The sequence below is a fragment of the Rhipicephalus sanguineus genome, chromosome 11 (assembly GCF_013339695.2).
Source record: "Rhipicephalus sanguineus isolate Rsan-2018 chromosome 11, BIME_Rsan_1.4, whole genome shotgun sequence".
In the NCBI taxonomy this organism is placed as follows: domain Eukaryota; kingdom Metazoa; phylum Arthropoda; class Arachnida; order Ixodida; family Ixodidae; genus Rhipicephalus; species Rhipicephalus sanguineus.
In genome coordinates, this window is record NC_051186.1 from 40,070,928 (window position 1) to 40,085,708 (window position 14,781).

At 47.8% G+C, this 14,781-nt stretch overlaps 1 protein-coding gene across 2 annotated transcripts in view; it reads left to right on the forward strand.

Moving 5' to 3' along the window:
• The window catches only part of LOC119374424 (poly [ADP-ribose] polymerase tankyrase), a 119,286-nt gene that overhangs the window by 59,781 nt on the left and 44,724 nt on the right, over window positions 1-14,781 (forward strand). For both annotated transcript variants that reach the window (XM_037644511.2, XM_037644513.2), the window contains exons 28-34: window positions 1,102-1,181; window positions 3,878-3,999; window positions 4,518-4,740; window positions 4,898-5,057; window positions 10,845-10,921; window positions 11,590-11,731; window positions 12,577-12,666. In XM_037644511.2, coding sequence (XP_037500439.1) covers window positions 1,102-1,181; window positions 3,878-3,999; window positions 4,518-4,740; window positions 4,898-5,057; window positions 10,845-10,921; window positions 11,590-11,731; window positions 12,577-12,666 — 894 coding nt within the window. The remainder of the gene's footprint in view (window positions 1-1,101; window positions 1,182-3,877; window positions 4,000-4,517; window positions 4,741-4,897; window positions 5,058-10,844; window positions 10,922-11,589; window positions 11,732-12,576; window positions 12,667-14,781) is intronic.

Consider the following 14,781-nt stretch of genomic DNA (forward strand, 5'->3'; position numbering starts at 1 on the left):
AATTTTACAGTGAAAGCTGTTCACAACAGATCACAACAACAGTTGATCTTGGCTTCGTTGTCCGCACCTGTGCTGGAGCGCAGGTGTGGCAGGCTTGACTTCACGTCGCGTGATCCGCTGTGGAGAAGCATCAAGGCTGCGCTTGCTCGGAGCCTTGCTGCTACAGTACCACATGACGAGGCGAAGGTTTAAAAAGCCTCTAAACAACCCAGAGGTCGAAATTTAGTTAGCATTGCAGTTGTGCACGGGTCTACAGCGAATGCTAGTGGAATTACACGTGTTTGATCATTGAAAAGCAGCCCTTGCTCATTTCACTCTTTTCTTCACTGTGCTCCATTCGTTGGCTTGTCTCGACCTCTCCGAGTACTCCTCCTTGCCATACAAAAGAGCAGGGAGTGCAGGCACCTTTCACTCTTCGTAACTAAGAGTTAAACCTCAGCCTGTCATCGCCTTTGCAGGACTGGGTACACAAACAGGTTTTGTTTACTGTGTAGTGAAGAAGAAGGAGAAGCGCTCTTGCGTCTGCCGCTGTGTGTGCAATCAATCTTCACGTTCTACCAGTGTTACCTTAATTGTGCAAGACATTAGTGCCTGATAACAAATTATGACGTGAAGCGGAGGTGCTGTGACCTTCATCCGCAACCTTTCATAGTTATTGGTCATTTTCAGAAAGTGGTGGAACAATGCTAAGTGGCGTAGGGTTACACACATCAAGGTGGCAGGCAACCATGGGTGGGAGACTGGATGGAAAGGGAGCGAAGCCCACATGCATGGCATGATCGCCATGGTGCATGCTTGAGACTCCACATGTAGTGACCGAAGAGACGTCAACAAGGCAAATTGTGTATGGTGCGGCTGAGCTGTGCTTGTACAGCGGGCATGAAACAAAGCATTTTACCCAACTAGGTGCACGTACGTGACAGTGTTGTGCTTCACGATTACAATTCTATACGTTTGATGTTATTTTCAGAGGAATAGGGGGTATTGGAACATTTTCATTTAACGACAGTAGGGTGTTAATGTAAAACACGGCAGCAGACTGTTGTGCTGAGCTAGAGGGTGTTTTCATGGGCTGCGAATGATGCTAACTAAATGTTGCAGGTTGCCGCTGGGGCCAGTGTCAATGTGGATTTGCACGATGGTGGGTCATTCCCCGTGAGCCTCCTGGTGTACGCCGCCATGTGAGTGCCTCCCTTTTGTTTTCAGCCTGTAGTTGCATCCGCCGTGTAATAGCTTGTTGCTTTTTAACAGCGGAGCTGTTTAAACTCTTCGTTCTGCCGTTTCGCGTGACCAGAAAGCTGTCATAGTCATGAATGGCCTCTACCTTACATAGCATCTCGCATCACCTAGCGCGTGCAACGCAATAACTAGGCCGGCACGCTTTCTCTTCTAATTGAGCCAAGCCATGCTAAGATCAAGATAATTAAGACCTTGCTAATTAGGATCTTACTAATTAAGACCTTGCTAATATGCTAGGTTGGCCACAAGCTCCAGTTAGTCCAGCCTTGCATCACTAGTGCAAGCTGCCCACATTTTCTTATTTGTAGGGATGGGCGAATAGCAAATTTTAGGTTCGAAGCGAATCCGAAGCGAATAGTGATTTGGTCGAATAATTTCGAATCGAATAGTTCGAATAGTATATAGGGCATATTATTATGAAAAATGAGCGTTTTTGTCATGACCCTTGCACAATATTTTTAAGAATTGGAACTAGGTATGAGCGAATGAATATCACTTTTTTGGTTTGAAATTAAGTGGAAGCAACCTTGAATAGTATCAAGATTTGAATAGCAGTAGGGTGCAGGTTAGAAGTGGTACAATATGTTACAATTTAAAAATTACTATACTTAGCGCATATAAGCCCATATAACACGATTTAGACTTTAAAAAAAAAATGTACACTTAACGTTGAAGTGTGGCTTCGCGGCAGTGCCGATTTCTTCTGTAAAGGTGGTTTCACGGTACAGCAACCTGACGCTGCAGTGAAACCACCTTTACAGGGGGTTACGTGCGGTCAAACATACATATATTCGTTCATTTCGAATACTTCGAAATTTCGAACAATATAAATTCGTGTCGAAGCGAATTCGAATACTGTAATATTCGTTCGAATATTCGAAACACCCGAATATTCGCCCATCCCTACTTATTTGTTCATATTGTCACAAGCCAACGACTACAAAGAGGCAGAAACACTACCAGGAAGAGAGAGAGCGCTCAAATGACAACGTTGACGTGTGTAATAGGCGATCCTCAAATCTAATCACGGCGTTAAAGTTAGTTTAGTACAGTTGACAAAAGTACGCAAAAGTACCTCTGTTGTATCTTACGTTACGTTATGTAAGCATAATGGGTTCAAGGGGCTCTCATTGTGCATTAATAACCAGTTTTAGTACTGCTCATGTAATATCTGTATTGGCGTTGCATACTTAAGAACACCAAGTTTTGCTTAGTGTGTGCACAGAACTTAACCTCACGCACACTGTGCGAAATGCGGCATTCTTACGTATGCAACACCATTACAGACGCTACGTATGGAATACTAAAACTCTGTATGTATGCGCCGATATAGCCGAGATGAAAAAACGTCTTGGATTTACTTCGTCGTATCCAGTAATTCATTATGTTTAATTATAAGCTAGCCCGAATGAACTTGTGCTCTTGCGCACTGTGCAAAACGCGGCATTCTTACGTATGCAGCGCCATCATGGATGCTAAACACAGTACTAAGGCTCGCGAGTTATGTGCTGATATAGTTGAGACGAAAAAACATCTTTAATTCTCTTAGTCATATCCAATAATTTTTTACCGGCTGAAACTGTTGCAGCGTTATCGCTCGGTTTCGTATATCGGCACCTTCTTGAATGTTGTTGGCCGTCCTGTAGAGCAATGACGTTTTTTGTAATCAGATTGCACGAGAGACGTGAATGTTGGCGTACATCCTGAAAAAAAAAGAAAAATGGGAGCACCAGTGATTCCATGTACAACGATGCACGCATAAATAGCCAAGGCGTTCAACTCCTACGTCATATTTCGATGATCGACGACTGCACTATCATTTTGTTTCGAGTGTTACTCGTTTTTGCCAGGCCCAGGTTCACCAACGGAAAGTTTAACATTTACCAACGCATTGGGCTGCTGTATTCTTCTTTGTCACCGGCGCGTGGCAGTATCGTTAATAGGAATGGACGATGAACAGGTTCCGAGGGCAACCACTTGATCCCACTACAGCACTGTCACGTTTAAGTGGCATTTTCTTAGCCAACACTGGAGACTTCAAGTTGCCATGTCTGCACAAATGTTTGCTCATTGAGACGCTCCAAACCATTTCAGTCCCGAATTAATTCTTTTGCACGTGAGCAACTGATCTTTACAATTTGAAAAGCGCATGATCATGATAGAAGAAATATATGAAAACATCTGTGCTCACCCTTTTCAAACAAAATTTACTTGACTGAAATAGTTGAATAATTTAATTATTATTTAATATTATCTTCAGTATTATTTATTAATTTATTACTTCAAAAATTATTCCGAAGGGATAGCATAATACCTAATAGTCAAAGTTCGAATGTTCGATACAAAACTAAAATAAGTGCCTTGCTTCTGTACAGCGGAAGAAGACAGCTTGGCATATTCAGAGAACAGCATGAGTGATTCTGTTATTTCTTTGTTCATGTGTGGCGTAATTTTTTTCCATCTATCAGGTTGCCAGCATATGTAGGGCAGATGCTAGATATGATTTGTAATGGAAGATCGTTGTTTTTTTTTTTGTTTTTTTTTAAGCATGGGGTTGCCCACTGATCTACAAAAGTTACAATTCCAATTGGAATCACTGGGCCTGAAAGGACTAATCGACACATTTCTGTCTCGGCAGGCACAATCTCCCCGGTGAACTCATTCAGCTTCTCCTGAAGCACAAGGCCAACCCGAAGGCTGTCAACCATGCCTCTGGCAACAATGCCCTCCATTATTTGGTCTCGCACCGAAGCAACCCAGGTGAGCGTTGTGCATCATTCGTGGTATTTGTGTGGTATGTCGGACGAAGAACTCCGAATGCTCGTTTTGTCGAAATCGGTCCTGTCCTGCTTGCTAACTGCAGCTGAGGGGTCATGGAGTTGCTGCATGTTGACCAAACGAGACTGAGACCCTTTTTGTGAAGCTGACGTCCTTTCTCGTTTGAAGCCATTTATGCATTGCCTGAATTGATGAGAGGAGCACTTTAAAGGGCCCCTAAACAGCCTCTGAAACTACAAAGAACAAGTACGTTATTCTCTCTCTGGCGCAATTCAGGATGCCAGCAGTATGTTACAGTGACGTCACTGTTGTAACTGGTTGCTACTAGGTTTTGATATGTTGCAAGTAGGTTTTCCTATGTTGTAAGTCAAGTGCCCCTTTTGCATTCCCCTGCCAACACCCATGGCTCCTCTGGAACTAGTCAATACGGTAGTTGCTGCTAGCTCGTTTGACTTCTGTCGCCTGCAGCAGACTTTTTTTTTTTTTTTTTCGTGAAACAGAGCTACTGGACACCGTGCGTGCGCTCCTGGACGCCGGCATCGACGTCAACTCGGTGAACGCCAGGGGTCGTTCACCGCTGCACCTGGCCGCCAACGCGCACACCGGTGCGGCCGAGTGCTCGACGGCCCTTGAGGAATTGCTGCTGCAGAAAGGGGCACGGGTGGAGGCCAGGGACGTCCGAGGGCGAATCCCATTGCACTACGCTTTCGTCAAAATCCACAGGTAGGTTGTTTGTTCTTTCGGTTTTTCTAGGAACATAGCCGTTCTTTCTCACTTGGGTTCGTATGTCACACAGTTCAGCAGGTTAGTCCGGCTTTACGCCTAAAACCTTCCTAGTAGTGTTTACTTCCTCTTTCAATGTTTTCTGACTTGCTTGCAGACACTGGGACAACACGCCATGTGATCCCCTGGAGCTGGCTACCTTGCTGCAGACAACTACACAGGCTTCATTGCTTGAACTTCAGGACGAGTTTGGCATGACTCCGGTGCACTATGCTGCCATCAGAGGATCGTCCATGTGCATGAATTCTTTCATTAATGTAAGTTGGTGCCTCCGGAGCTCTTTATTTCTTTGCCAAATCGTGGTTTCTTCTAAAGGGGATGGACTGTTACCCGCCTGGGTCTAACATGGGAGGGTCATGAATGCTAAGGACGGAGAGCCGATGGTCAGTTCGAGCGACGCAATGGATACCAAGATGTGGAAAATGCAGCTGAGCACAGCAGAGGATTAGGTGGACTGATGAAATTCAGAAATTTGCAGGCGTAAGATGGAATAAGCTTGGGCTGGACAGCATTAATTGGAGGTCATTGGAAGAGGGCCTTGTCCAGCAGTGGTTGTAGTCACGGAGGAGGAAATATTTAGGAGGCGAAACTCCCATTAGAACGGGCGTCGGCGGGCGTCCAGATAACGTCACAAAAGATACAAAAATAACATGCGACGAGGGAGGCACTTCAATTGGCGGCGCCTTGCGGCGCGAAGCCGCAACCGCCAAAAAAGAAAAAGAAGCGCTACTGGCCGGGCGAGTACGCCCGCGCGCATTCTCTTTAGCAACGTTAGTGAGCAGACGACAGTGGTGTTTGCTTCGGCAGGCACGCAAATTTTCTTTATGGATTGCCTTCTCCGTAACCTTTCTTTGTATGTAGCGACCGTGGCTGTTATAACGCTGCTGCTCTTCTTCGGCATTTGGTTGCCTGAGATGCGACGCAGGTATTTTGTTGAAACCTGCAAAAGCGGGCGCAAGTGTTACAGGGAAAATGTTGAGCAAGAAACGAATGCGGCCCAACGCGCTCTGCGTCCATGCTCCGTGACTGCTGCGGAGCGGGAGCAACGTGCCTGGCCGGATCCCTTGGAAACAGAAACTGCGGCATTTCTCTTGGGCGCTGCTAGATGCCGCCAGCGTGAAGTGGCTCTCCGGCAATGTGACGTTATCTGGCTGCCTCAAGAAGCGGAGTTGCGCCTCTTAAATGTTTCTTCCTCCGTGGTCGTAGCATGGGCTGAAGATGATGATGATGATGACAAGGTTTCGGGCATGACGAACAGTTTATTGTGGTGCACAAATCACACAGTGACAGCTGTGCCTGCGAGGTTTTACGTCTAATGTTCACGCGGTGAGATCTTTAAAAAGGCCAAGTTTCTTCGGCCCGGACAAGCCGGCTGGACTCTTTTATCTGCTTCGTGTGCAAGTGTAGGTGACAATCATAACATTGCATTCCTTCAGCGGCCGCAAGCTCAAAAACTAGACCGACATTACGGAAATATTTTTATTTGTTCAGTGTCCCGAGAATTGAGTGTTTTATTCTGGGGGATTGAAATTCTTGGACTCTTAATAATCGGAGCTTGCCTAAAGCATTTTCTGATCGGCAGAGCAACATATCTGAAATTTTTGGTGAGGATTAACTGAAAAAAAAAAAATGTTATCTAAGAATATTACATGTGTTGTTTTTGTCTTATTTTTTACTGTACACTGAAACCTTGATGTAACGAATACGTACAAAATGATGATAGTTTAAAGCAGCACAAAAGACGGAAGTACAACACTGAGAAGAGCACAGGACAAGCGCCTTGTCCTGTGGTCTTCTCTGTCTTGTGTTTCCATTCTTTGCGCTGCTTTAATCTATGAACCCTAACCAACGCGTCCAGTCTTATACGCTTTCGCAGTATATAATGAATTATCAGTTATAACGAAGTTAAGTGGAATCTCGTTGATACGTTTTTCACGGGAACCGGAATATAAAACGTATTATGCAAAAAATCGTATTAACCAAAGAGGTTAAAAAAAAAAAGGCGGAAAATATGGATACTGCGTCACCGACTCACTTTTACTGAGCAACATTGAAGTGGCTGGTCAATTTGCACCGCACTTTCTTCTTTCCGTCGTTATATGCAGCGGCCACACCTGGCAGCGATCTTTTCGCCACAATACTGACGCTGCTGCACTCTCAGCGCCAGGATTTCTAGATATATGGGTGAAGAGCCACTTTCGCGGTCGTATTATCCAATTTCGGGCAAAAAATGTGATCATGTTAAACGCATGAAAATACGCTACAGTAATAGCTCGTTAACTCGAAGTTGTAAAAACCAGAAAAAATTTCAAGATAAGCAGTTTTTCGAGATAAGCAAAGTTGCACAAATTCCACTGAGAAGTCCAGTTCTATCTAAAAATGTTATCACTAATGACCAGTTTCTTAACAGAAGCACCCAGCTGGCTCTTTGTAAAGGTTTTAAAGAAAAATAATGACATACCAGAGCTATCAACCAGCTGTGTTTTTCGGCACTGCCTTTTTATTTAGCGCAGAAAGACAGACTCAGGCTGGTCTGCCTCTGAGTAACACTTGCACCTAGCAAAGCTTTCTCGAGTTGCTTAACACATTGCATGTGGCGATCATCCGCGCCGCTGCACTCAACCTTATTTCGCATCAAGCGAAGCATATTTCTTGTTTCGGCTGATGTCGTCACCCCTCGAGTAGATGCGTCGACACTGCCGCGATCACCGTGCTTGACACCACGTTGTTTCGCATAAGAAAAGGGTCAAACCAGCCGATGTTGCAGGCGAGATCAGTGTAGCCCACCGCTAAGTCCAGAGAATCGCCCTTCGCTGGCACAATTGGCTCCTCTCACACAATGCAACCACACAATGAGCGCCGTTTTGACGTCCGGAAACTTCGAGTCTCGAATCCGCTTCTTTGATTAGGGCTACCTTTCTTTGCAGCATCAGTAACTTGCTTTGCTTTGGTGGCGTTATCCTCGCCACATCGCACAGCCGACGAAAAAATCCACGTGACGTGCCTTGCATAAATAAAATGCTGAAATCGCATCTCTGACGGTAAACAAAACGACGTGTACGACCCGTGCTATTTTGCAGAGCCTCTGCCTCTGTGCACGTGTATAGCATCACATAACGTGACACAGGGTTGCTTGACAAAACTGTTATGCCGCTAGGTTCAGACTTCACTTTCGGGAACAGTGTCCACTTCGTCGTAAGCGCGGCAGCCTCGTGCGAACCTTGCGAAACGTATGACATTTTGCCGCTAGTACAGTAGAAGCTCGTTATAACGAAGCGGAATATAACGAACTAATGGATATAACGAAGCAATCGTAATTCCCCTTGAAATTCCCATAGACGCCCATGTATTTAAAACCTCATTTTAACGAAGCTAAAATTACCTCGCAATGGATATAATGAAACTTTTTTTCCCCCACCGATCATTTACTGATCATTTTGGTAGCCGGCAAGTCAATGTCTTATAGCGCGCGACGGTTTACGTCCCATCACGGATGCGGTAATTCAAAACTCGCGCCTCACGCTCCCGAGGAGCCGCCTGCCAACACGGCCAACACGCGCGAAGGTGCGCATCTGCCTGCCTCCCCTTTCCAATGGAACTCGTGGACCCACCCGCGCACGTCACCCGGCCTCCCCTCTCCTGCGGAACTCGTGGACCCGCCCGCTCTCCTGTTGCGCGCGTGGACGTGTGGACGGCGACGCGGCAAACCGAAACCGCGGGGCGGGCGTTGTTGTTGCTTGTCGTTCGCTGCGTGTGCATCGGAACAGCGTCTCTCTCGGTTCCCGCCGCTAGACAGGAGATGGACGACGGCAACGACAAACGAAAGCGCAAAACGATTACAATCGAGCAGAAGGCGGCTATGTTGAAAGGCGTTGAGTCCGGCGTCAAGAAGAAAAAAGTTGCCCAAGATTTCAGCGTAGCGTTGAGCACGGTACCGCAAGCGTGTAATCGACCGAATTCTACTCAATATGAGCATGAAGCGCGAGACTACAATCGACCTCTACATGGCGATCAAGATGCTACAGGCTGCTTGGATGTCTGTAACAGCAAGCACGATCGCCAACTGCTTCCGGCATGCCTCATTTGGCGTCAGCAGCGGGGGTGACAGCGAAGATATCGGTGCTGCCGCCAATGAGGGTGCCGCGGGTGACCAAGACGTCGTGGGACGCTCTCCTTGACACCGGAGTTGTGCCCGACTGCGACATCTTCTGCACGTACGTCAGTGCCGATGCTGATGCGGTGACAACCGAAGAGCGGACAGAGGCTGAAATTGTGCGCGCGGTGACGGGTGGTGAATGACGACAGTGACGAATGTGTCGACGACAGCCCGGAGTTGGCTAACCCGATGTTCCGATGTCCGCGCAAGCGCTGGATGCGGCAGACCTGCTGCGCCGCTTCTTCGGCGCTCACGATGACGGCGAGGACGGACTCGACATAGCGGCAGCGGCCGAAAAAGCCATCATCCGTCTGAGGAAGACACGGCAGAAGTCTATTAAGGACTTTTTTTTCTGCTAAGTGAGCCGCCAGGTGGTGTGCCGAGTTTGGCGTGAATAAAGTAGCAGTTCTTTGCTGTTCTTTCTTTGTTTTCTTTTGCTAGTTTCTCTCCGTGCGACGGCCGTTTTTCGTTTGCGTGGCGGGCTGCTGTGGGATTTGGTGATGAGTACATCCTCTCTTGCGTGCTAATTGTCGATAGAAATGGATATTGGCTATAACGGACTAATGGTTATAACGAAGTAATTACGACTGCCCCTTCAACTTCGTTATAACGAGGTTTTACTGTATTTTGTGAAACGGTTCGGCAGCGAAGTTTTTGTTCCACTCTCAGTCGAGATTTAGAGATAACCGAAAGTGGGCACGGAAATACTTCGAGATAAAGGGTGTAGTGTACACGTACCTCACAGGAGTACGGCCACTAGCGTGGGTTCGGACTTAGCGAGCCAAAGGGCCGCGTTTGCCGTCGCCTCATGTGAACTAGCGCGCCGCTGCACACGTACGTTCGAGTGCAAAGGCGCCGAGCGCAACGCGGCAAGTACACAGTACTGCTCTCGAGATCCGCAACAGTTTATTGCCTGCGGCAACACCACAAAACGCAGTACAACGCCCGCTCCCAAAGGCGGCGGGAGAAGCAAAACAGGCTTCCCCCACGCCACGGGCGAAAGTACAACACAAAGGGTGCCGCTAGCACGTCTCCGCGGGCAAAAGGGCTCACGGCGACACGCCGCTGAGAGAAAATGGGTCCCTCGCGACTATGCTGCGTACTCTTACGATCCGCGACCACAGGGCCCGATCGCTCGAGTGAGGGCGAACTCCGCTCGCGTTGGCTTCGATAGGTACGGTTTCGGCGTAGTATGACCACGCGCGAATGCACCGCACCGCTCTTCAGCCTAGCGTTCTGAAAAGGACGACGTAAGGTAAGCGCTCGCCGCTGGCGCAAGGCACCGTTAGCGAGTTCCGTCCGAGCGAGCCCAAAAGAGGAGCCGACGGACGGGAGAGAAAATACGTGCTTACCCTATGAGGTCCAGAGAGAGTCTCTGTGCCCCCCTGCCGTGCGAAACATCTCGCGAGACGCGAAACTCGAGCGCAGCGCCCCCGTCAAGGTCTGACGCCGGGAGAGGGAGGTTAACGTCACTCCCCCGCTCGCCCAGCGCCGTAAGACGGCGGAGGAGGGGAGCGTCGTATGATCGGACGTGGGGATGGCAGAAATAGGCGAAAAACCAGCGCAATGGCGACGGGCAAGCCTCAATCCCCACAAGGGCAATAAATACATTGCACCTATGGGAAATCGTTCGGTACCGCAGAAAATTTCGACTTAGCCAATTTTTCGAGATATGCGTGTTCAAGTTAACGAGGTATTACTGTATTTCCAAGGGATGTTGGCCGGGAATAACAAGAACAACGTATTAGGCCGAGAAACACATTATACAGAATCGTATCGAGATTCCACTTTATTTTTGCGTCAGATGTGACTTTGTTGTGATGGGCTAGAAGTTTACGTATAAAAGGGGAGGTTATTTCATGGGTGTTTCTATTTCCTCCTGCTGCAGAAGGTGAAGTCAGTTGATATCAAGGACAAGGCTACCAACACACCCTTGGGCTTGGCAGTCCTCAACAACCACCCCGCGTAAGGCACTGCTAACCTCTTGTTAATGTTGCCCGGGCATGACAGATTGCATGTTGTAGTGTTTTATAAGGGACAAGTTAAGTGCAATGGTGTTTTTTTTTCCCTACCTTTCGTGCCATTCTTAGGTCCGTATTCACGAACCAACCTTATCCTTATCTCTCGCTTTCTTTACCGTTTCTGTGCCCTTAATGTGCTACATAAGCAAATAGTAAGCCAGTTCTCGCTAACCATCCTCGGTTTAAAGTTTAAATTTTGATGAAATTATCTTCATTGTGTCTTGTTTTATTTTTTTCTTTCTCTAAATGTGGTGCTCTAGTCCGCCTTGATGGCACAGCAGTTAAGTTACGGTGCTCGGCTGCTGACCCGAAGGACACGGGTTCGATGCCGGCCGCGGTGGCTGCATTTCAATAAAGGCTAAATGCTAGAGGTGGTCTAAATTTCTGGAGCTCTCCATTGCGGCGTGCCTCATAGTTATATCGTGGTTTTGGCACATGAAACACAGCAAATTATATTCCATAATTAACGTAATGCCCTACTCTCTAGCCACCACTCCTAACTTGTGTGGAATATCCCCCGAAGGCGATCGTTCGAAAGTGCATGACTGGTCCGGCACTCTGCACCGTGTTGCTTTTTGTCACTCTGAACAAAGGTGCACGTTGTCCGTGCAGGTGCGCGCTGTTGCTGCTGCAGAAGGGTGCCCTCCCAACGTTGGACCTGGTAATCCAGCGGAACGAGCCGTCGCAGCCGGGCCTGCGCTGGCTCTACGTTCGCAAGAAGATCCGCGCCCCGCTGCACTTACCCATCTTGCAGGTGCGTCGTACAATCGAACTAGTACAATCGTACTAGTTCGATTGTACTATCGAAACTAGTACGATTGTACTATCGAGGTACAATCGAAACTAGTTTCGATTGTAAGGTCGATCTAAAAATCCCCACGTATTGCTGCAAAGCTAGCTTTTCTGCATAGCTCTGAAGCACTGCCGTGAAGCCAGCTTTGCACACCGGAATTCGAGATTTTCTTCAGCGACATCGAAAATAAATTTCTTTAATGAAATGCTCTCACACTTTTATTTTTTTCTCTTGATGTGCGATTTCAGGGGGGTCGACTTACCGTCGTGTAAATACGGTACAAGCCCCGGAAAAGTAAAAATTTTAAAAAGAACTAGTGTATTTTGCAAAGCTGCTTTCCTTGCAATACCGTCAAGCAGTGCTGTCAAGCAAACCTCCACCACCGTAGAGGGCGGTAAGAAAAATGCAGAGGAACCAAGATGGCGTCGAATGGTTGAACAGCACAGGAATGGTGCTCGCTCGAAGTTGGGCTTGTTTCGGTGTTTGTTTGGCTGGCGCAGCAGCTGCCGCTGCCCGTTATTACCCGATTTGACGTACTTTTACAATGTATTTGTCGTTCCTAATCACAGGAAAGGTACAATCCAAATATACGATTTTTCGAAAGTCATGTTTTCTTGCTTTTTTTTTCTTTTTTTTTTCAATTTTTAAAGGGCGCGTCCCCCCGTAACGTTCAGTAAGGACATCAAAGTTGTAAAATTTGTGTGAGTCTTTTGTCGTAAAATTTGTGAGCATCGCATTTGCATGGAAAACAACTCAAGATCGTTCTTCCTGACTGCTTTTACTCTTTTTCTTCTATGTTTGTGCAGGAGCTCGTGAAGCGGTCATGGCAGGGAATTTTGCAGCAAATCATCGAGCATCTAGAGCTTGGTGGCAAGGGCCTGGCTCTCGCTGTTGAGGTGTGCGCCCATGTTCTGTCTTGTGCTCGCGCTTCCCGATGTTCGTTTTGGAAGATTCCTTCTGAGAATGCAACATTTTGTCGACAGGAGCTATCTTGTGTAATTTTCTAGATATGCTTAACAAAAAAAAATGGCATTGTACTCAGTTTCATAAATCAGGTGCAACACTATGAAAGCTAGCCAGGGGTCTTGCAGTACGTTCAAACCTCATTATAAATAAGTCACATCTTACACGAAAATAACTTCGTTATATTCGAAAATTCGTTATAAACGTATATTCCTAACACTGTATGTATTGCAAGACTGTTCTTCATTTACTTCATTATATCCGTGTCTGTTATATCGAGGTTTCAGTGTAGATGCTTTTGCTCCCAGAAATAGATCAACGATTTTACCGCCTGTAATGTGATTTTTTTTTTTTTTTTTCGTTTTTAGACAGAGTACAGTCAAACCTTGTTAATACGTACCCGCTTTAAACATACTAATGGTTAAAACGTAGTTGCGACGAATCCCCGACCGAGTCTCATAGAAATTAATGCATTCTCTGACCGCTTAAGCCGTAGTGGTTCGTCCTATGCCTATCGGTTAAGTGCGTACGTGCGCGTACCGCGATAACTTTTTCTGCCATAAATGTTTACAGCGCCGCTCAACTTGCCGACGCCATAATGTGCCACAAAAGGTCTTCTATCTTTTCTAGAATCGCAGAGAGCGGTCGATCAATGATTCCAACTTCCGCGCGATTGCGGCGACGTCCTTGCGGATAAGCATCAGGAAAGAACCAAGGCGTGATGGTGGCCGCCGACGATCGCGCGCCAGTAACCCTATCACCTTCAGCTATCTGCTTGGGCACGCGTGTGGCGCAGCGCTACCTTAAACCTACTGCACAATTTTGATAGGCGACAACCTCTGCGCTTTGTGCCGCCGATCACTGACGCCTCGTTGTGCGGGACGGCGTTGAAGTGCGCGCCGCTTGGTAGAAACGAAAGCAGCTTACTGTTGCTGAGTTCAGCGTCGCGGGCGCCGAGAAATCTCGCTGCATTGACAATTTCACGCCAAGCGCGAGTACGGTACAGCAAGCGTAGAGCTGTTGTAACCATACTGCACGCTTTTGTTAGACGGCCGCCTAAACGCGCCTCCGTCCGCTACCAGGAGTGCTGGGGCACGTGGAGATGCGGTGTGCACATCGCTTGCAGAAACCTCGTCATCGCTGCGATAACCCAACCACAGTAAAACCTCGGTGATACGATCACGGCTCGTACGAATTTTGGGGTGATACGAATTTTTCTGTGGTCCCGGCCAAGGCCCATTAGCCTGCAATGTATTCGAGTACGGTTGTTGCGAACCGATTTGCACCCCCCGACGTTTGATACGAACGTAGCACACCGGTACGAACAGGTCAGGCCCGTAGCCAGGGGAGGGGGGGGGGGGGCTCGACATTTTTAATACATGGTGTTTTACCACAAATAAATCATGAAAATAGGCGCTTTTCTTAAATAGTCAAGGCTTTCAGCAAGTGCTCCCCCCCCACCCCCGAAAAAAAGTCCTGGCTACGGGCCAGGCACAGGTGCTGCCCGCGCTGTCGCGGAAGGCGCGGCAGTCAGGCGCGGGCACGGGCATGCGCGCTGCTTGACCATCAACGGTGCGTCGTTGCCTCCGAGATAGTGCGCGCAAATCTTGGATGCGTTTAGGCGCCTTCGTGTTTAGATTACAGATGACGTTGACGTCACGTTTCTTTCTTCTTCTTCTTCTTCTCCCCCCCCCCCCCCCCCCCCCCCCCCCGCCCGCCCGACGCGTTGACGCGTGCTCCTGTGCTCGAGGCAGCAGCGTCTTTGTACTGTGTTAACACGTGCCTGCCACGTCGATGCAAGCCATGTCCCCGCAATCAGACGTTCTATGAAACAAGACTGAAACTGAGGCTGCGGGTCCGTCATGAAGTCCCATTAAAGGTGGATGAAGACCCCAAGAGACGAAGCGGGCGGTCTTGGCGAATGAGCTTGGCCTCTATCTATCGTGTGCAAAGCGATTCTTAAGTCACTTTCGCCGCAGTACTTTGTTGTCATGCAGAAAAGCGTAGTAAGATTCGGAAAGGGCTACTAGCGGTCACGGGGCACAACA